Source organism: Polyodon spathula, chromosome 10 (genome assembly GCF_017654505.1).
Source record: "Polyodon spathula isolate WHYD16114869_AA chromosome 10, ASM1765450v1, whole genome shotgun sequence".
NCBI classification, from domain to species: Eukaryota; Metazoa; Chordata; class Actinopteri; order Acipenseriformes; family Polyodontidae; genus Polyodon; species Polyodon spathula.
Window position 1 is genome coordinate 22,688,231 of NC_054543.1, and position 22,242 is coordinate 22,710,472.

The 22,242-nt window shown below is 41.2% G+C and overlaps 1 protein-coding gene and 2 non-coding genes across 7 annotated transcripts in view; all 3 read right to left on the reverse strand.

Moving 5' to 3' along the window:
* Nucleotides 1-1,581: 1,581 nt before the first annotated feature.
* The window catches only part of LOC121321990 (eukaryotic translation initiation factor 3 subunit A-like), a 50,792-nt gene continuing 30,131 nt past the window's right edge, over nt 1,582-22,242 (reverse strand). For 2 of the 5 annotated variants that reach the window (XM_041261384.1, XM_041261387.1), the window contains 13 exons: nt 21,147-21,494; nt 20,367-20,471; nt 19,690-19,803; nt 19,147-19,269; nt 18,798-18,951; nt 18,063-18,247; nt 17,715-17,833; nt 13,806-14,188; nt 13,173-13,223; nt 11,580-11,694; nt 10,895-11,082; nt 2,714-2,764; nt 1,582-2,282 (listed from right to left, as the gene is read on the reverse strand). In XM_041261384.1, coding sequence (XP_041117318.1) covers nt 2,035-2,282; nt 2,714-2,764; nt 10,895-11,082; nt 11,580-11,694; nt 13,173-13,223; nt 13,806-14,188; nt 17,715-17,833; nt 18,063-18,247; nt 18,798-18,951; nt 19,147-19,269; nt 19,690-19,803; nt 20,367-20,471; nt 21,147-21,494 — 2,184 coding nt within the window. In that variant the 3' untranslated portion in view covers nt 1,582-2,034. The remainder of the gene's footprint in view (nt 2,283-2,713; nt 2,765-10,894; nt 11,083-11,579; nt 11,695-13,172; nt 13,224-13,805; nt 14,189-17,714; nt 17,834-18,062; nt 18,248-18,797; nt 18,952-19,146; nt 19,270-19,689; nt 19,804-20,366; nt 20,472-21,146; nt 21,495-22,242) is intronic. The other 3 variants (XM_041261385.1, XM_041261386.1, XM_041261388.1) reach the window with 3 other exon arrangements.
* Nucleotides 20,119-20,249, reverse strand: LOC121322526. Its single transcript, XR_005951044.1, has one exon. It is a non-coding gene; the product is annotated as a small nucleolar RNA SNORA19 (small nucleolar RNA).
* On the reverse strand, nt 20,609-20,735 carry LOC121322525. Its single transcript, XR_005951043.1, has one exon. It is a non-coding gene; the product is annotated as a small nucleolar RNA SNORA19 (small nucleolar RNA).

Here is a 22,242-nt window from a genome sequence, read left to right on the forward strand (position 1 = left end):
AATAAAGTGCAATTCCCCGTGCTCACATATTATTACATTTTACCTGCACGTGAAGTGCTGTGCAATCCTCGTGCCTAAATACAAATATACAATTTAAACACTTGTGTTACAGACCTGTTTATATCCCGTGTACCAATGACTATACACCAATATTTAACACATCACACGCAACATATAACAGAAAATACACACAGGGGCGGGCACTTCGTCACAGTGTGTAAATAAATAGCAGCTCTTGACTGTAGCCACAAGGAAATGTGGATTTATACTGTATAATCACACTGCATCAGGAAAATACAACTAATGTATTAACTTCACAGACATGGACCATTAGCCCTTAAATTGCAAATGGTTTAACCAATTTTAAAGCAACACCACTTTTTAGGGTGATAAATAGCCTCCCAGAATTTCATCAACTAAACAGATCATTATCTCATAATCTGTTTTGTCAAAAACAAAAAGTGTAACTCCCCCCAGAGTGTTATTCTTCTGCTCATGCCATGCAGCTGCCAGGCCTGCTTGGTTTTTGGGGAATATATATTAATTCTTTGGGGATCACTATTGGACATTGCTGGCTGTTACAAAGACCAAATACCAAACTCAATAAAATAAATTAACTACTGCTACACAGCATGGAGGTACTGTAACCAACAATTGTTTGCCCATCTCCAGTGCAATTCTAATCTAGCATATAAATTGTATGCCTTTTGTAAAAAGAATGTGCAATTATATATATATATATATATATATATCTATATATATATACACACATCACATGTGTGTGTGTGTGTGTGTGTGTCATTTAAGAACAGATATATTAAGATATGATCCAAGTTTGGATAAAACAGGACAACACAGAAATGTGTAATTTATTTTTTATTAGAAACATCAAAACTAGACTGTGTTGGTTTAAACATGACCAGAAGCATGCAACCTAGTAATGTATGTATAGTTACTTACATTTTTATTTAGGCCAACACTGTTACTACATATTTATGAAAGTTCAGCATTACTCAAAGACAAAGATCCAAAAGTGCCAGATCAAGGCTTTTACTACATCTTTCAAAAACCAAATATTTGACACTTTTATAAAGGATTTTAAAGCAAGTTATATTTAGTGGAACAATTTCACCAAAGGCAATAGAAAAATATTGGCATAGCAAGAATTAATTTTCAATATTTATGCTGATGAATTACAAATACAGTTTATTACACTATGTAACACAATTTTTGTTCCTGGGTAGTAAGTGTTATTTCCTAATTGCTTATGCCTCAAAAGTATAGAAAATGGCTATTATTATAATAGAATAATAGCCATTTTCTATACTTTTGAGGCATAAGCAATTAGGAAATAACACTTACTACCCAGAAACAAAAAAAATATATATATTTTGTTACACTGTGTTATTTACGTATGTATTATTGGCTTAGAATACCATGACAATCACTTGGTGTAAATTCAGATGTGAAATGTAACATCAGCAGCAAGTAAAACTACCAGGATTATCAGTATGCTTTATATGTGACTTGACTACTAATCAACATTTTGCACCACCTTGAATTTAAAAAGATTAGGTCCAATTCTGCTGTAACAACTTAATATAGAAAGTTTAAATAATTAGGCAGACATATTAATGTTATGCACCACACCTTTGCAGTTTAATACAAAGAATAAGAAAAAACTAACCTTGTACGCTCATTTAAGCATCAAAAGTCCTTTACTTAAATGTACAATAAAGTTGTATTAAGCTGCTTTTGCAAGATACACATTTAGTAAGATATGTGAAATGTGATTCAATAAAGGCAGCAGCCTACACAATGCAACAGGTCATTCTGCATCAGTATTTTAAAAACTGTGCATGATCAATTACCAGAAACTACTTTGCTTTAATGTTACAATAGCAAACCACCGGAAAATTAACAACTGTCAAATGCGTCTTTAAAGATTTGAGTGCTTTGGGTGGCACAGATTTATTTATTTTTTTTAATGCCTATTCAAACACTAAAAAGATGCAGCAAAAGGACACGACCGTATTAACGACGGACAGTGGTCCAGCCGTCATCATCTGTTTCCATTTTGGTGCGCCGTGAAGCTTCTTTGTCTTTGTCAGCCCTCCAGGCGCTGTCCTCCCCAGCAGGTCTCTCTCGCTCCTTCTCAGCTCTCCAGGCGCTACCCTCCCCAGCTGGTGTCTCTCGCTCCTTCTCCCTGGAAGGAGGGGCTCCTCGGCGAGGGGTGTCTCTCTCCTCCTTGCGCTCCTCTCCACCGCGCCTCCAGCTATTCGCTGTAGAATAGAGAATTGAGTGTTCCCAATTAACCGACCACATTAATTCTACACCAGCATCTGGTGCCCAGTCAGTTAGAAACTTAGGTGCAACATCTAATTTTTGTACAAGCAAAAAGTTTTTTTTTTTTTTTTTTTTTTACACCAAGATATTCAAGTTGTAGCTACTTGTTTCCCCAGTGTCCCACAAATGTGAGACTAAATTGGTTACATCAGCCATCCACACGCCAAAAAAAAAAAAAAAAAAAAAAAAATTGACAACTGCATCAGTAATCTGCAACAATGACATTTATTAAAATATATAATATATATAATATATATATATATATATATATATATATATATAAATATATTATATATATATATATATATATATTATGAGTTTACATTTATTTTGATAGGATAGATAAATAAACAAATCTTATGCTCACCAGGTCTTTCGCTGCTGTCACTGTTCTCGTCTACTTTCCATTTCGATGGTACTTTGAATAAAACCAAACCTTGCAATAAACTTCAAGCTCTTTACAACTGAAAACTAAATCCAACAGTAGGAGGCTGACAGAAGTTTAAAAAAAACAAAACAAACAAAAATCGCAACCGATATCTGAAACTACAGCTTCCCAAAACATTCATCGCATGAAGAAAGGACCGGAATCCAGCAGAAGAGAAACATGCCTGTCAGCCCCCAACAAATAAATAATTAGTATTTTTAGCTTTTCAGTGCACACTACATCCTATAAATCTCTGTGCTGCAATCCAAGATGACTTTGTTCTCTAGATATATAGATATAGATATATAGATATAGACACACACACACAGTACTGTACAAAAATGTTAGGCAGGTGTGAAAAAATTCTGTAAAAAATGCTTTAAAAAATGGACATGTTAATAGTTTATTTATCAATTAACAAAATGCAAAGTGAGTGAACAGAAGAAAAATCTACATCAAATCCATATTTGGTGTGACCACCCTTTGCCTTCAAAACAGCATCAATTCTTCTAGGTACACTTACACAATTTTGGAGGCATATAGTCAGGTGTATGATTAAACAATTACACCAAACAGGTGCTAATGATCATCAATTCAATACGTAGGTTGAAACACAATCATTAACTGACAGAAACAGCTGTGTAGGAGGAATAAAACTAGGTGAGGAACAGCCAAACTCAACCGTGACAGGACTGGAAGGAGTCCCTGTCGTAATTTGCCCTCCCGACCACCAGCAGCGCTGTGTAGGGTTGACCGTGATTGGATCAGGAGGCTGAACTCTGACCATGCAGGAAGTTCCGGGTCAGGCAGCCATCTTGGCCCAAGGTAGAACCATGCGGCCGTCGGGTCCCATCATTGCAATCAGCTGTGCTGTTCTCGCTGATTGGCTGACGTCGGGCAGCGTGCCGATTGCAGGGGTGGGACTTGGCAGTATTTAAGCAGTATGTTTTGCCATTCGCGCTCTCTGGGCTGAACTGAAAACACATGCTGTGCTTGTTGTGTTGCTTTCATTCACTGCTGTTATTCACAGAAGCTTGAAAACCTTGGACACTGTTGGATTACCGGAGTGAGGAACCGAGGACTGGCCATTAATCTGTGAAAGGGAGCTAAGAAGCGGTGAGAGGAAATCCACCGCAGTACCACAAAGAAACCCAGTGCTTCCTTTGTTGTTATTTATTTTGTAACCGTGACATTTTTGTTTACTCTATTTCAAACCTGAGTTTACCATTGCTGGTATTCCAGGTGGTTTTCTTGTTTATTTTTTGCAATACTGGACTGTTCTATTTTTATTGTTTTTGTAAAATAAAACCCTGCCCTGATACCATTGATGGTACAGGGCTCTAAGGACTAATCTCCATTTCCGGCTCCTGTGTGCTTTCATTTCTGGTCCTTCCCAAAAGCTCCACCCACTACCCTCCCACAGGTGGTGTCAGAAGTGGGATGAACATGGACCAGCACACCCTGCAAGCCGTTCTGGAGGATCAGGAGAGACACCGTGATGGTATAGAGCAGCGTCGGGAAGAAAGGGATGCTCAGAGGGATGCTGAGCGTACAGCCCACATGACTGCGATGGCTGACAAGATGGCGGCCATGTGTCTGGCCATTCAGAACCTGGTAGTGGCCCAAGCCCAAGCTCAGGTCCCGGTTGCAGCAGCTGGACCAGTGCTGCCGATGCCCAAAATCCGTCTGCAAAAGATGACCCCAGAAGATGACCCAGAGGCCTTACTGACCACATTTGAGCAGGTGGCTACAGTGTCAAGGTGGCCAGCCGGATGTTGGGCAGCCTAACTAGCCCCCTGTCTAACTGGTGAAGCGCAAGCAGCATACCAGGCCCTGAGCAACGTGGCGGCGGAAGATTACTCCCAGGTGAAGACAGCTATCCGCCGGTGCCTTAACATCACCCCGGAGACGCATTGCTGGCGTTTCCGGAGTTACAAGCGGCTGGAGGGAACCCGGCCTCGAATCATGGCCCAGCAACTCTGGGACCATCTGACCCGCTAGCTGCGTCCCACTGAACGGACCACCCAACAAATCATGGTGTCTGTGGCGGTCGACCAGTTCCTGGAGGTGTTGGAACCAGAGACTCGAGCCTGGGTCGCTCGCCACAGTCCCGAGACGGTGGACACGGCCGTCGAGCTGGCGGAGGTCTTCGAGGACGCACTGCTTCAGATGGACCCCAGTCAAGCTCCAGTGATTCCAGTGAGGCATCTGCCTTTGCCAGCGCACCCGAAGACAGCAGCGAGGCCTTAAGTTTTCCCCGTCCCTTTGAGCGCCTCTCCACCAAAGAGGAGACAGAGGTTAGCTCCCAGCTGGGCTAGAGAGAATTGGCCGGATCTTTCCCTTGCAGGCCGACATATTTACTTCCAGGTTCCGGCCCCGTAAAACTAAAAGAGAGTGGAGGGCTGAGAAACTTGAGGGGGCATTAATGAGACAAGGCTGGGGATTGGTGGGGGAATCTGCTTTGCCTGTCAAACGAACACAGAAGGGTGTGGGTGTCCAGTGTGACCAGCGGGAGCGGGTTACTGAGATCCCTTAAGCAGAAGCTACGGAGGCCCCGCTCGGCATACCGCAATTCTGGGACCGGGGTGTGGGCCCAGAGTGGGAGCAAAGTAATGACCCCCACTCTGGTGCACATCCGGGGGCAGGTTCGGTCTGTCGAGGGGAAGGAAGTTGAAGGCTGCGGGCCGCTCACATTTCCTCACTTCATCGTGATGGGGCATTTGCTGTATAGGGTATCCCAAGCCCCGGGCACAGGACAGCCTGTAACCCAGTTATTGGTTCCGGGGTCTTTCCGCCGGGAGGTCATGAAGTTGGCACATGATATTCCCTTTTCTGGCCACCTGGGGCAGGAAAAGACCTTGGAACGAATACTGGCCCGGTTTTATTGGATGGGACTCCACATGGATGTGAGGAAATATGTAGCGGAGTGTCCCGATTGTCAGAGAGTAGCGCCGGGACGGGTTCGCCCGGCCCCGCTGGTCCCACTGCCCCTGGTTTGTACTCCCTTCGATCGCATAGCAATGGACATAGTGGGCCCAGTGCAGCCCGTCGACTCTGGATATACGCACATTTTTGTAATGGTGGATTATGCTACTCGATATCCAGAGGCGGTGCCACTGCGCTCCACTAGTGCTGTCGCCATTGCTAAAGAACTAGTTAAGATTATTGCTAGAGTAGGGGTGCCCAAAGAGATTCTGACAGATGAAGGAACTAACTTCATGTCCGATACCCTCAAAGAAGTTTACAAAATTTTGAAAATCCATCCCATCAGGACCTCTGTGTACCATCCGCAGACAGATGGCCTGGTGGAAAGATTTAATCAGACCCTAAAGCAGATGCTGAGCCGATTTGTGAACCAGGAACAAAAACATTGGGCAAAACTCCTTCCCTTCCTGATGTTCGCAGTGAGAGAGGTGCCACAGAGCTCAACTGGGTTCTCCCCGTTTGAGCTGCTGTATGGGAGACAACCCCGAGGCATTCTCGATCTCGTGCGAGAAGGGTGGGAGGGCCAAACCTCTATGTCTGAAAATGTAGTCAAATATGTACTACTGCTACGAGATCGCTTGGAATTAGTCGGTCGTTTGGCTCAAGAGAACCTGCGCAATGTTCAGCATCAGCAGCAGCAGCAGTACAATCAAAAAGCACGAATTCGGACTTTGACCTGGGGATAAGGTACTGCTGCTTCTTCCCACAGCTGAGTCTGAGTTGTTTGCCAAGTGGCAAGGGCCTTATGAGGTGGTTCGAGCTATAGGGAGAGTCAATTATGAAATCAGACAGCCGGACCATCGAAAACCACTTCAAATTTATCATGTAAAATTTGTTAAAACCTTGGAGAGACAGAGAGGCCCTCTTTATTGCTAATGATATCCCCGAGGAGGATTTTGGTCCCGAGGTGGGGCCACTTGGTCAAACGGTGGGGCCACTTGGTCAAACAACTAAGATTTCAATGGGGAAACAGTTACTTCCCTGTCAGAAACAGGAGCTGGGCCAATTAATTGAGGAATTCAGTTATGTTTTTTCTGAGTTGCCCGGTAGAACTGACATTATTGAACATGCCATTATTACTCCGCCAGGTGTTCGAGTGCGTCAGAGGCCTTACCGGATCCCGGAAAGTCGGCGGGGTGTAATGCGCCGGGAAGTGGCCAGTATGCTCGAGCTGGGAGTAGTGCAACCTTCCCAGAGCGAGTGGTGTAGTCCTGTGGTAATGGTACCTAAGAAGGATGGCTCCACTCGTTTCTGTGTGGACTTTAGAAAGGTGAACGCTATCTCCAAGTTCGATGCGTACCCCATGCCCCGAGTGGATGAGCTCCTTGACAGACTGGGTAAGGCGAGGTTCTTGTCCACTCTGGACCTGACGAAGGGATAGTGGCAGATCCCATTAACACCCAGCTCCAAGGAGAAAACCGCATTTGCTACCCCGGATGGCTTGTTTCATTTCAAGACCATGCCCTTTGGGTTGCATGGGGCCCCGGCTACCTTCCAGAGACTAATGGACAAGGTGTTATGTCCCCATCATCAGTATGCGGCAGCGTATATTGATGACGTGGTTATTTTTAGCTCTACTTGGAAGGAGCACCTTGATAGATTGGCGGCTGTCTTGCAGTCTGAGGGAGGCGGGGCTAACAGTCAACCTAGGTAAATGCGCGTTTGGCAAACAAGAGACCCAATATCTTGGATTTAGCATGGGTAATGGTCGGGTAAAACTAGTGGCTTCCAAGGTCCAGGCCTTGGTGGACACTCCGGTTCCACGAACTAAGGCTCAAGTGAGGTAAATTTTGGGGCTAGCAGGCTATTATCGCCGTTTTATCCCCGAGTTTTCCACCATTGTTAGCCCCTTGATTGACCTAACTAAGAAGAGCGCCCCAAACACTGTAAAATGGTCAGATGAGTGTCAGGAAGCATTTGACATGATAAAGCGGATACTTTGCCAAGCCCCTGCACTAGTGTCACCAGATTTCGACAGGGAATTCATCCTCCAGACAGATGCCTCGGATGTCGGTCTGGGGGCAGTCTTGTCCCAGGAGATCGATGGGGGAGAGCACCCCGTGCTATACATTAGCAGGAAAATGGCTCAGAGGGAGCACAACTACTCAGTTATTGAGAAGGAGTGCCTGGCAATTAAATGGGCCATGAACTCTCTTCGATATTATCTCCTGGGGCGGTCCTTCATCTTGTCACAGATCATGCTCCTCTTAAGTGGCTAAACACGATGAGGCACACGAACGCCCGGATTACTCGGTGAAGTCTGGCGCTGCAACCCTTTAACTTTACTGTTAAACATCGTTCGGGTAAGGAGCATCAAAATGCTGATTTTTTTTCAAGGGAGGGTGGTGATTTAGGGGAGTTAGGGTTGGCCGAGTGTGCCTATGGCTCCACTCTGAGGGGGGGGATGTGTGACTGGACTGGAAGGAGTCCCTGTCGTAATTTGCCCTCCCGACCACCGGCAGCGCTGTGTAGGGTTGACCGTGATTGGATCAGGAGCCTAAACTCTGACCATGCAGGAAGTTCCGGGTCAGGCAGCCATCTTGGCCCAAGGTAGAACCATGCGGCCGTCGGGTCCCATCATTGCAATCAGCTGTGCTGTTCTCGTTGATTGGCCGACGTGGGGCAGCGTGCTGATTGCACGGGTGGGACTTGGCAGTATTTAAGCAGTATGGTTTTGCCATTCGCGCTCTCTGGGCTGAACTGAAAACACATGCTGTTTTGCTTTCATTCACTGCTGCTGTTCACAGATGCTTGAAAACCTTGGACACTGTTGGATTACCGGAGTGAGGAACCGAGGACTGGCCAATAATCTGTGAAAGGGAGCTAAGAAGCGGTGAGAGGAAACCCACCGCAGTACCATAACGAAACCCAGTGCTTCCTTTGTTGTTATTTATTTTGTAACCGTGACATTTTTGTTTACTCTATTTCAAACCTGAGTTTACCATTGCTGGTATTCCAGGTGGTTTTCTTGTTTATTTTTTGCAATACTGGACTGTTCTATTTTTATTGTTTTTGTAAAATAAAACCCTGCCCTGATACCATTGATGGTACAGGGCTCTAAGGACTAATCTCCATTTCCGGCTCCTGTGTGCTGTCATTTCTGGTCCTTCCCAAAAGCTCCACCCACTACCCTCCCACATCAACTAACAAGGTGAGGTTGCTGAAGACAGTTTACTGTCAAAAGTCATACACTACGGCAAGACTGAACACAGCAACAAGACACAAGGTAGTTATACTGCATCCGCAAGGTCTCTCCCAGGCAGAAATTTCAAGGCAGACAGGAGTTTCCAGATGTGTTGTCCAAGCTCTTTTGAAGAAGCACAAAGAAACAGGCAACGTTGAGCACCGTAGACGCAGTGGTCGGCCAAGGAAACTTACTGCAGCAGATGAAAGACACATCATGCTTACTTCGCTTCGCAATTGGAAGATGTCCAGCAATGCCATCAGCTCAGAATTGGCAGAAAACAGTGGGACCCTGGTACACCCATCTACTGTACAGAGAAGTCTGGTCAGAAGTGTCCTTCATGGAAGACTTGTGGCCAAAAAACCATACCTCTGACATGGAAACAAGACCAAGCAACTCAACTATGCACGAAAACACAGGAACTGGGGTGCAGAAAAATGGCAGCAGGTGCTCTGGACTGAGGAGTCAAAATTTGAAATATTTGGCTGTAGCAGAAGGCAGTTTGTTCAAAGGGCTGGAGAGCGGTACACGAATGAGTGTCTGCAGGCAACAGTGAAGCATGGTGGAGGTTCCTTGCAAGTTTGGGGCTGCATTTCTGTAAATGGAGTTGGGGATTTGGTCAGAATGAATGGTCTCCTCAATGCTGAGAAGTACAGGCAGATACTTATCCATCATGCAATACCATCAGGGAGGCATCTGATTGGCCCCAAATTTATTCTGCAGCATGACAACGACCCCAAACGTACAATGAAAGTCATTAAGAACTATCTTCAGCATAAAGAAGAACAAGGAGTCCTGGAAGTGATGGTATGGCCCCCACAGAGCCCTGATCAACATCATCGAGTCTGTCTGGGATTACATGAAGACAGAGAAGCAACTGAGGCTGCCTAAATCCACAGAAGAACTGTGGTTAGTTCTCCAAGATGTTTGGGCCAACCTACCTGCAGAGTTCCTTCAAAAACTGTGTGCAAGTGTACCTAGAAGAACTGATGATGTTTTGAAGGCAAAGGGTGGTCACACCAAATATTGATTTGATGTAGATTTTTCTTCTGTTCACTCACTTTGCATTTTGTTAATTGATAAATATAAACTATTAACATGTCTATTTTTGAAAGCATTCTTACTTTACAGCATTTTTTCACACCTGCCTAAAACTTTTGCACAGTACTCTCTCTCTATATATATATATATATATATATATATATATATATATATATATATATATATATATATATATATATATATATATATATATAGCAATTTGTAAGCCAATTTCATTTCTGTATTTGCAGTATTACCTTTATTTTAAATTGTGATTACTTGCTTCATATGTCCGCACACAAGACTGATTTAAACTATACAACAGAGCAATAGCTCGCCTCCCGTTGTTCTCTACAACCTTAAGGTTTTTGTTTTGTTCTTCAATCTGAAAGATGTTCCCCTTCCTGTGCACTCACACCAAACAAACACTTCACAAGTACACAAAATAAACAGCAAATGGTGTGATGTCTGTTTAGTCAGTAAAAAATAAATGTATAAATCAGGTGCACTTGATTGTTTACAGATTTATTTGATTTATCACAAATCTTGTGTTTTCTGCTGAAATCTTGTGTTTTCTATTCATTATATGGTTTACAATTTATTTTTATTGTGCATGATATTGGTGGTATACCAAAAGTAAGTTTATTGTTCATAAGTATACAAAAATGTGTCATTTTACTATGACTGGCAATATATCACAGTTTTGTCTTATTTTCAATCTAAGATTTTTATAGCAATTTCTGGGGTAAAAATTTTATAAAATCTGGTGACTGACATGCACATTCATTTTTATATCTGGAGCTGAAGAGGTTAAAAGCCACAACCAAGCAATTCATTACTTGGTGGTGTATAACTATGCATTTGACTCAAGCCACAAGAAGCAAATCTTCAAACATGTCCAATGAACTGACCTTCATTGCGCTCTGCTCTTGGTGGGCCCCTGCGGTCTCGCTCATCGGGCTTGTCTCTCACATCACGGCGGTCATAGTCATCATGCCTGTTGCTACGCCGGTCTTCCCAGGCGTCACTGCGTGGGGAGTCCCTCCAGCCACTCGACTCTTCAGTGCCTGCCCTCCTCCAAGCACTACTGCCCTCCCCCCTGCACAAACATTCAACCTTCACTTAATGCCAGCACGAAGGCTACAAATCTGTTTAACCCTGTTCGGTCCAACGTCAGACCCGGTCCAACATCATTGAAAAAGACAAAGCACAGGTCTCGTCGTTTTTTCTCTGAAAAAAGCTGAGAAAACCATTCAATGGCCGAGTGAGACCAATAGGAGCTGAATGAAACCGAAAAAGGGGGCATGTGAGCAATAGCCCTAGCAGATGCACCATACAGAGATAAGCAGACAAACAAAAGGAACGCAGCAGAATTGGATTAGAAATTATCCTTATACATGCAGACCCAAGCAAATTAGTTTTATTAAATGGCTGTGCGTTAAAGGGGTACTTTGAAATGCAACTAGCCGATGTGAAGACTGATCACAAAAGCAAGCCAATTTCCATGAGGACACATCTTCAGGAGGAATCACATAGCAGTGATATGCCTGCTTGTGGGAACTGGTTCCCTGCACAACAAGCAAAGACAACACGCACCTTGGAGGACGACGCTCTCTGTCAGGCTCCCGCTCGTCACTCTCTTCAGAACCCCCAATATCACGGGGGGGAGCCCAGCTATCTTCGCGAGCTTTCTCCCTCTCTCTCCAGCCACCTGCACAAAACACACACAGTGTACTTAATGGATTATTTTTTTTTTTAATCAATTTATAAAATGTTTAAAAATATAATTTACTATTAATCACAAAAGTTACAGATAAATGTCAAAATCCTTTTGTACTTAAATAAAATTCAAGGATGGTTGCATTATAAACAAACTGCTCAAATTGGTCTCGAGTTCAAGTGCACAACTTGCCCTGGCATTTATATTATATTTTATGGTGAATAAATTGACCCAGAAAAAACAAACGTAACCCTACCGTAAATAATCTAGCTGGGCAGCAAGACATATCAAGGGGAAGGGATGGATGCCAGAAACTCAAGTGCAACATAGGGATCTTACTTGCAACAACTACAGTTTTGCTTAAAATATTCAAGTCCAAATTATTAGAGATACAAACACTTTGGAAATGGAGGCTGTTCATAAGTCTGAAATGTCTAACTCTACAAATGTGTTTTCAATGTGTTTAACAAAAACATGTCTACACCACTAAAATCAGGCATACATGGGAAAATGCTCAATTTAAACTTACTATTCAAATTGTAACTAGCAAAAACAGATTTGAGAATCCAGGAAAAAAAAACAAAAAACCCCCCAAAAACTATTAACTATTAATTAACGTAGTGCTTGTTTTCATTTTAAACAAAATGCATTCATGCAGCTTACTCAGACCCCGAGCCTTCTTAAAAAAAAATACATCTTTGTTGTTTAAAACTAAAATTTACCTGGTAATTGTCAGTACTTGTTTTGAAATCTGCCTCATCTGTCAGGATACATTTTTTGGTACAGTAATTTACCTTCTCCATGACTATCATGCCACTTATGTAGTGCTTTAACAAAATCATCATCATCAGCTTTGCATATAAAACATTTAGTTTTTTTTTTTTGCTGCAGTGCTGTCTTTCATCTCCTTTGCAAATTGCTTGGTTATTTCTAGCCATTAATAGGACATCGCTGTGAAGTTTTAAAATGTATTTGTAATGTTGTTTCAATTGAAAGTGTAACACATTAGCATTTCACAATATTTACCAGTACAGTAGTTTATAACTGGATTCTGTTGGAATTGTACGCATGGTTGCATGATCACACATCAGCTAAAAGTGGGGTGTTTGGTTGACTGGCCAGTTTATAGGTTTGGTGATTGTAACTGAAATGTTGGAGACAATCTTACAATTGTATAAACTTAATCTAAAGTGTTATGTTGATCACAGGTGTATGGGGGAAAAAAAGCAAAACCTTTATAAAAAAAACTGAAAAAAAAAAAAAAAAAAAAAAAAAAAAAAAAAAAAACTTGCTTTGACTTGAGTTTACATGGATAAAATACAATACCTACATTTGTGAATGGAAAAAAAAAACAAAAAAAACACACCACCACCACACACAACACTATTCAGCCAAAACAAAATAATGAAACACCAGCACATCACGTCACCTCTAAAGTGGCAGTATAAAAAGATTTAAAAAAAACTTACCAAGCTTTACGACTGGTTCACTCAGGCTTTCTTCACTCCATTTGGAAGTTACTTTGAAAAAATTAAACCTCGCAATAAACCTTTGGTCTTTTCAATTTAAATCACATTTAATAAAAATAAATTTAGTCAATATCGCTATCCTGTGACCAAAACTACAAAAACTTATGGAATTCTTTCACATTTAACTGCAGTAAACTAGCAAATTCAGGAGTACGAAAAAAAACTACACAATTTAAAATTATGCGAGTAGTTTTGCTAATTTAGTAGGCAAAACATGAAATACTAAAATTAATGTGTCCAAGTAACAAAAGTATATGAAACAACTAACTTTAGTGGCTGCGTCCTCCCATATTAGTTTAAACTTTTGGGGAATGGCTATTTGTTTAGCAGTAGTAAACAGTAAAAACATTTATTTTTAAAAAAAAAAATCAGTGAACTCTGAAATCCATGTCAATCCAGGCAATTCAATAATACGTGCAAAGTTTATTAAAATGGGCTAAATTCTGGGACGCAAGCTACTTTACTCCCTTCAAAAGATACTGGACCAAATCAATGTGTGGTAAACAAGCTTTGATATAAAGGGTCTACAGAGAAAAATATCAGATCTAGCAGCTATAACTGAATGCAATATACCTGTTTTGCCCAGCGGTTTCCAAGGTTTGGAATTGTCTCCGCGGCGAGGTCCTTGGTCATCGTCCATGCCCCTTCCACCTCTTCTCGGGCCCCTGTCATCATCCCCTCCTCTTCTAGGTCCCCAGTCCTCATCAGCTCCTTTCCTTGGTCCCCTATCCTCATCAGCCCCTCTCCTAGAAGTCCTGTCCTCGTCAAACCCTCTCCTGGGGCCCCTGTCATCATCTAGCCATCTCCTGGGAGCCCTGTCCTCAAAGCCCCGGCGAGAACCGCGCTCGTCCTCAAACCCTCTCCTGGAGCTCCTGTCATCTCCACTCCGTCGGAAGGGCGGCTCCCGGTCATCGTCTCGACGGAATGCAGGTTTCTCATCTTCCCGGCCTTCTTCCCTATTGGGAAATCGTAAATACTACTTAGCAGTCAATTCTGCAGAAACTGCTTCAAATTGGTTTTGCATTATCAAATCTGTACCAAAGTGGACTTGGTTAACATTCTTTGAAACAAGTGAATAGTTTCAGACCCTATCACTAAATCTTGAAATACCTTACTAAGACAACATTAGGAAGCCAGAATAGTGCTAAAGCAGAAACGCTTATGAAAACTACATCCAACAGATTTTAAAAAAATAATTAAATACAAAATGTTATACCTCTGCACAATTGTTAATCATGCATTTTATCCACACTTAAGCTGGTAAATTAAAAGCGTGCCTCCTGTAATCTCTTTTCACCCTAAATGTTAACCTATAAAACAAATCTCACTTTAAAAATAGGGCTGCAACAAAGGGTACATTTTGACCACTGAAGGTTCGAACCTTCGCTGGTACTAATTTGCATAATTTACTGGTGACATTACCATAGTTACTTGTTTATATTTAATTGAAATTCCTATTTATAGGTAATCCATATAAATGGAACATACACATGCAGTTTAAAAATAGGTTCTATAGAACAGCAATCATGTTTTTATAATTTAAATAAAAATACACATTATTTACACAATTCATGTTGCTTGCAAAATATACAATAAGCTTACATTGCAGCAGCACCAATTGTGGACTTTGGAAAAAACAAAGCTTTATGCAACAGTCACCGTTCCAATCAGAGTATCAGTCAGTCACATTTTACAACTACTACTAATTATTATTAATATAAACTTACGCTTGTCAAGCGACCCCGGAGATTGGTTGTGCTCAGACATATATAGAACTTACCCGCAAACGTCTGACTTCTCAGTGCAGTCCAACGAGATTTCGCTCCGCCATCTTGGATGCTTATAGGTCTGCCGCTGACAGCACTTTAACCAATATAAACGGTCAGACACACGTAATGTTTTTCAGGGTTTAATTTATTTAGCTTCAATATAATTGTATTTTAAACTTTGATTTTAAACTAATAAACTATTCACCAACTCTTGCAATGTCTAGTTAATTTATCTATTTAGTTGCAAAAGCAAAAATCAAGATACACATAGACTACAAGACATTAAGCATTAATTTCTGTTGTCTATGGTTTAGAAATGTGCAGCAAAAACATGTTTTATAAACAAAAGGAGATTACAGCACTGAAGGACACTGTCCGTAGATAGAAACAGAAATATACTGAATAGTAAGTTAACAACCTTAGCTACATATATAGCCTTGTAGGGTATGTGTACCTTGATTTTTGCAACTAAATACAAAAATTAACTAGACATTAACAAGATTTGGAGAATAATTTATCGTATCTGCTTGTTTACATTGGTTGCAGCGCTCTCAGCAGCAAACCTATAAGCATCCAAGACGGTGGCCTGAAATCTCACTCAAGTCAGCCGTTGGCGGGTCTAGTTCTATATGTCTATGGTTGTGACTCCATGATACCACCAACAGTCGCTTGCACAGTTTGTAATCAACTTTGTTTTGGTCACCTGGGCATTCAACTAATAAATCCCAAACAGCAGAGGGGTTTTAAGACATTTCTTTCAGTACAGCTTACGCTATGCAACGCTTTGCTGTCGAGATGGAGATTGAAAAAATTAAAGGTTTGCATCTAGGTAACACGAGCTGGGGGGGGGAGGGGCGGACGGTGCTCAGTTTTCGAAATTAAAAATTAGTGTTGTATATATTTTTAATTTATATTTTGTATGGTTTCAAAACATATTCCATCATAGCAATTATCTTTCACTGTCTTGTAGGTATTCAGTACATATTTTACTTTGGCATATACCCTGCTCCATACACATTTGCTATGTATTATGGTTTGGTAGTGGATTTCAGCTGTTAGTGGTCCATTTATGCCAAGGTAGAACAGGTTTAAAAGGCCCTGCATAGCAAAAGGACATCAGTACTACATCTCCAGCAAAGCCTCACCCCTTGTTCTCTGTATTTTTCACTTACCTCTTTATGGTTGTGCATACTGACAAATCCTCTCCCGATCACTCCTTTTATCACCAAATTCCACAATAATGCGATCCAAGTCATTATTTTATTACTATAACATCTCAAAAAGCTCTGCAAATGTCTGCGATATTCCGAGTGCTGGAAACAGAAGCAGCTACCTTGTTTGTTTGTGTCTTATCTCTGTGGTGCAGGAGCTATGTGTATTGCTCCGATACGCACCCGTTTTCTCTTTTCGGCTTTTATTGGTCTCAGAGAAAAAACGACTAGAGACCTGTGCTGTTGTCTTTTTGATGATGTCGGACAGAGTCCAACATAGGACCGCAAAGGATTAATACAACAACTTTTGTTTAATATGCATTATAAAAATCAAAAGATCGAACTTTGCATGCAACACTTAATGTGTTACTTATAGTATTCACACATTGTCCAACTGTTTCTGTAACCCTATTCTGCCTATGGGGAATGACCATATTTGGGTATGAATATATGACAACTGTGTTAGCGCTTGTAGTTTGGTAACCTTGAAAATTAAAACCCAACATGAAACAAAGCCATTAAGTAGACCTTTCCAATGATATATGCTTGGTAGTGGGATTTGTTATATTTTTTCAAATATAAGCCACGCCACCCAAAAAAAATTAAATTGTATAATAATTTGTAAGACATACAAATGTACTATTTTTTTCTAAACACATAAAATATATAGGAGGAATCAAAACTGAAATTGCTTGCATAGTTGCAGAGCTATACACGGTTTTGTAATGCGTGTATTTTACAAAAAATGAGCCGAAATGGCGAATGCAGATCAGCTGTGAAATGAAACTGGAAATGTAATATCTACCACTCAATATGTTGAGTATGTTTTATTATTCAAAAAGAAAAAATGAACACTTAAGGTTATTTGGGCATCAGATGCGTGCAACTTGTTTACATTAGTTCCGCCTCTGTTTATGTCCTATTTTGAAAATGTTTCTTCAGACAAATTAATAGTAATAATAAATAAATAAATAAATAAATAAATAAATAAATAAAGGAGGATTTCAGATGTTTGTACAGTAACTTAGTTTTTTTTTCTGTCTCAATCACCATCTCCTGCCTTGCACGCAATCAAACACACAGAGTATTCCGGAAGTATTTTTTAAAAAGCTTTTACAAAGTTTTTCTTTTTTTTAATAAAACCTAAAGAAATAAAAAAGCGATTAATTATTCCCAATTCTTAGCTTCTGAGCGAGTTATAGATCAGCACTTCAGGGTGTGTAGAAGGGGGATTTAGACGTACCACCCATCCCAGCCCTAAACCAATTACATGGAGGCATTCACCGTAGTCATGGCTATGACTCAATGAAGATATGATGTGTTTTGTAGACAACATAGTATCAAATTACAGCAAAATGGAATCTGTACCAAAGGGTTAAGTAGGAAAAAAAAAAAAAAAAGTGCACGAATGTCGCCTGACGAACAGTCTAAGGTTTAAAACTTCTTCAAATTCTTAGCCATCGAATGAACCTTCGAACACAGCCCTACTTTAAAACACATACTTGTCAGTGCCAGTCCCAGGACGTCTCCACTCAGACTCGCCGCCCTCAGTGCGCTTTCTCCAGCCACCGCCTCCTCCTAACCCTCCCTCTTCTTTGTCAGCCCAGCATGGATTTGAATCCTAGCAAAGGACACAAATATACATTTAACCACATCATTCAGCATGGCAGCATGATTCAGCTAGGAATGTATTATGCACATACCTCTGATTATTTTTTGTAGAGATAGCTTCCAATGAATACTTGCTCCAAAAACACTCAAAAGCATACCCCACAAAACTGAGTCACTGTTTCAGCAACAAATTTACAGGTGGTTTGTTTTTTTGATCCTCCAAGATGTTGTGCTCTTACCCTGGAAAACTGCTTGTCCTCTGGCGTTCTCTTCTCCTCCTCTCTGCGGCGCTCTCTCTCCTCGATCTCGAGCTGCCGCGCTCGCTGTTTCCTCTCCTGCTCCTCCAACTTGCGCAGCTTCTCCTGGTACTCTCGCTCCTCCTCCTCACGCAGCTCCAGCTCAATGCGTTCCCTCTCCTCCCGCTCTGCACAGAAACAAGCAAAGTGTAGTGTTATATTACCGATGCTGCACAAACTGACTCACAGCTTTGAGTGCAGACATCGACAGATCCTGTGTATTTTACACATCATTAATATTTGATGCCTGCTGTACCGTTGCGAGGTGATGCAGCCAATTTTACTCCCAACTCCTATTAATTACCCTACCCAACCCTTTTGAATCCCCAGCAAAGATCGTAACTTGGCAGTCAGGCCAATTAACAGGACCTTTAGCAGAGGAGGCACTTCATCTATGGTAGTTAAAACAATTCCAAAATGCTAGTTTGATGTTTTCATTGTGCGTGATGCTATTCTAGCACACATATTCCCAAAAGGAACACCCATTACAGGAAGCTGCAAGACACCATGCACGACACGCATGCATCAAATCGACAAATATTTATCAATTTAGCAAGCAATTCGCGAGATTTTTTTCAATGATCCCGTTTGTGTTGAATTCTAGGTCATGGTGAAGGTTTTCACACATGTCTCTAACACTGTGGCTTGGGTAACACAGTGAGGTGTACCATAAAGCACCTCTTTTAAGTTGTTCTTCATGCAGCCGCTGTTCCTCCTCCTCTTTGTCCCGGTAATACGTTTTGCGGCGGTCTTCTTTTCGCTGTTTCTTGCGATCCTCCAGACGCTGTTTCCTCTCTTCAATGAAACGCTCATGGAACTGCTTCAGCTTTTCCTGAAACAAAGATTCATGTTAGCTTAAAAATAACAAACAAAAAAAACACACTGTTTGGTTCAAGTAATCAATCTAATATACTGCAATTCCCTATTTAGGACATATTGCTGTTATATATGCTCAAGCTACAATATTCAGGTACACATAGGCATAACTATTTAAAAATCACAGAACATTCTTATAAAAAGCACATACCTCATAGACAGACTGGCGAGCAGCTGTGATCTTGGAGACAAAGTTGTCTTTGTCTTCCATCATCCTTGATAATCTCTGCTTGTGCTCCAGAGCCTTCTCACGCTCCACTTGCATGTTGCTTATCTGCACACAGAACAAATATTAAACAATCATATACAAAAGAGTTTGTATCCGTGTTCCAAATGTGTTATGCTCAGGTTTCACAAAACTAGACACGGAAAAAAAAAACCAAAAAAGCAAACAAAAAGCCTTTAAGTAATAGAGTTGCAAGGAATTACAATATACAGCTCAATCTGAGATTGTAAGATTCCTTATCCTTGACAGTGGTTTTTAGCATACTGCATTCAAACCACAGCAGCTGCTAATTTAACCACTTGGTCCCTCATGTTTTAGTTTAGTGAGGTATAGAGACATACAATAAGTATGTTGTTTTATTTATAAGCTCTGAATTAGGTTGTAAACTAGATGATACTTTAACTGCTGAAATGTTAATTCAAGTAAAATCCCTGAGCATGCATTACAAGAAGGTGGTTTTGTCCTTACCCTCTCCTCCTCCTGTAGCTCCCACAGCTCCATGTCTTGCACTCGTTGTTCTTCATAAGCCTTCTTAATCAGAGGGATTTCTTCCAGGCGTTTGGCTCTCTCAAAGTAGTCAATCTACAAGGGTCATTTAATCAGAACATAGAAAAAAGGGATGGGAAAGAACTGAAATGCAGCACAGTATTCTACTAAATGTGCTGACTTGAAGCAGAAATGCTAGTTTACATGGTCAATTGTTCTTATTGAATTCTGGCACAAAGGGAGCTTTTCCTGGAGAAGTTGTATATAACCACTATGTAAGGGGATCAAGGCTTGCCATACAATTAGCATGTTTTCACATGACAAACTTTGCTCTTTGAAAGGTTTTCCTTAACAAATACTGTTAATTAACAGTACATTAAGTTATGCCAGCTCATTCTATTAGCAGCTTGAAACTGTCTGAAGGGGACTGGCAGCAATGGCACTGTGAAGCCACACTGCTAATTTACCGCCATGCTTTATCTAGCACATCAGAAATATCTCGGCTCTCACTGGGAAAAAGAGCAGGACAATGAAATGAGTGTGCTGAGAAATCATGATGCTATTATCAATATTGCATTAACTTTTTTGTTTAAAAAAAAAAAAAAAAAAAAAAAAAAAAAAAAAAAAAAAAAAAAGCAGTTTTGACTATCTGTGCTCACCTTCTTCTCCTGGTTCTTCAAGCGTTCCTGAAGTTCTTTCTTTTCTTTCTCCAGCTGTTGCACCTGTTTTGCCATGATAAAATCTGGATCCAGTTCTTCAAGGTCCTGTAAACAGCCAGGGGGTGTTCATTGTTAAATATATTTGAATTATTATTATTATTTTTTTTTTTTTTTTTTAAATAAAAACTCAAAAGTATTGTGTTATACGCTTAGCAGCCATGTAAACTGTATAGTTCTTGTGGAATTGTCTGAAGGGGACTGGCAATAATGACACTGTGTTGCCACACTGCTAATTTACCTCCATGATTAATCTAGCACATCAAATATCCCAGCTCTCACAAACAGAGAGCAGGAAAATGAAATGTGCTTGTTGCTGGAATCATTTGGCAATGTTGTTTTATACATTTCTTGCAGCACTTCAATGGTATCTCAAGTTTTGGATCCCAGAAGAACAGAGAGCTCCTGTATGTCTGTGATTCTTAACAGCTGGACTGCACCAAGATTCCAAAAATACAGCCAAAAAAAAAAAAAAAGCATTACGGCTGTAGAGCAGTCAGATACCTTCATGGCATACGCTGCTGAAGTTGTACGCCTTCAATTAATGTCTCTCATAGACTTAACTTTGCTCTTTCCCTGTTTTCTTATTTAATATACTTTAAACCCCAATTAGTAAGCAAATAAAGCACACCAACACACACAGAACAAAACAGTACAGTGAGCAGCTCACTTCTATTGAAAGGGTTTATTATAAACAAAAAATGTAGCTAGAAGTGCACGCACCTCAATGTCGATGTCTTTGAAGGCCTTGGCTCCCAGCTCTGTCTTCTTGATCTGCTCCAGTCGCTCACGCACAGTCTTCTTCTTAATTTGCTCGTGCTCCTGCATGATGCGCTCCTTCTCACGCTCCTTGGCCTCCAGGCGCAGGCGCTCCTCCTCTGCCTTGCGCACCTTCTGCAGCTCCGCCTCGCGCTGCTCCAATTCTTCCTTCTCACGCTGGATGTTGAGATTCTCCAGGCGCTCCTTGCGCTCCTCGATGGTCTGTCGGCGGGCCAGGACACGCTGGTGCTCCTTCCGAGAGTTCTTCAAATAGGCGGCGATGGCCAGCTGCTTCTGGTCCTCACGCTCTTGCTGCAAACAAACAGTGCAATAATTAGAAAACATTAGGTCATTAACGTTATTTTTTTTACCACGCCGTGGAATTGATACCCTACCACGCCTACTACAGGCATAAACACACAGGATACACCAATGAAGCGCCAGATCAACAGAGAATAAAACCCACCTCAGTGTCAATCTTTCTGTTCCACCAATTACAAAAGCTATTTGGAGGCAATTGCCAAACCCCTTCATTTTTAGAATATCTGCCCTTACTGTGGCACTAGCAGTCTCATATGCAATGGACTGATGATAAACTACAAAAATTAATGCATAAAAAATATGCGTTTGGTGACATTTGTACATGACCAGTTATACATAAGAACATAAAGTTTACAAACGAGAGGAGGCGAATTTTGCTAGTTTGGTTGTTAGTAGCATATTGATACCAGAACCTCATCAAGCAGCTTCTTGAAGGATCCCAGGGTGTCAGCTTCAACAACATTACTGGGGAGTTGATTCCAGACCCTCACAATGCTCTGTGTAAAAAAGTGTCTCCTATTTTCTGTTCTGAATGCCCCTTTGTCTAAACTCCATTTGTGACCCCTGGTCCTTGTTTCTTTTTTCAGGCTGAAAAAGTCCCTTGGGTCGACACTGTCAATACCTTTTAGAATTCTGAATGATTGAATTAGGTCGCCACGTAGTCTTCTTTGTTCAAGACTGAACAGATTCAATTCTTTCAGCCTGTCTGCATATGACATGCCTTTTAAGCCCGGAATAA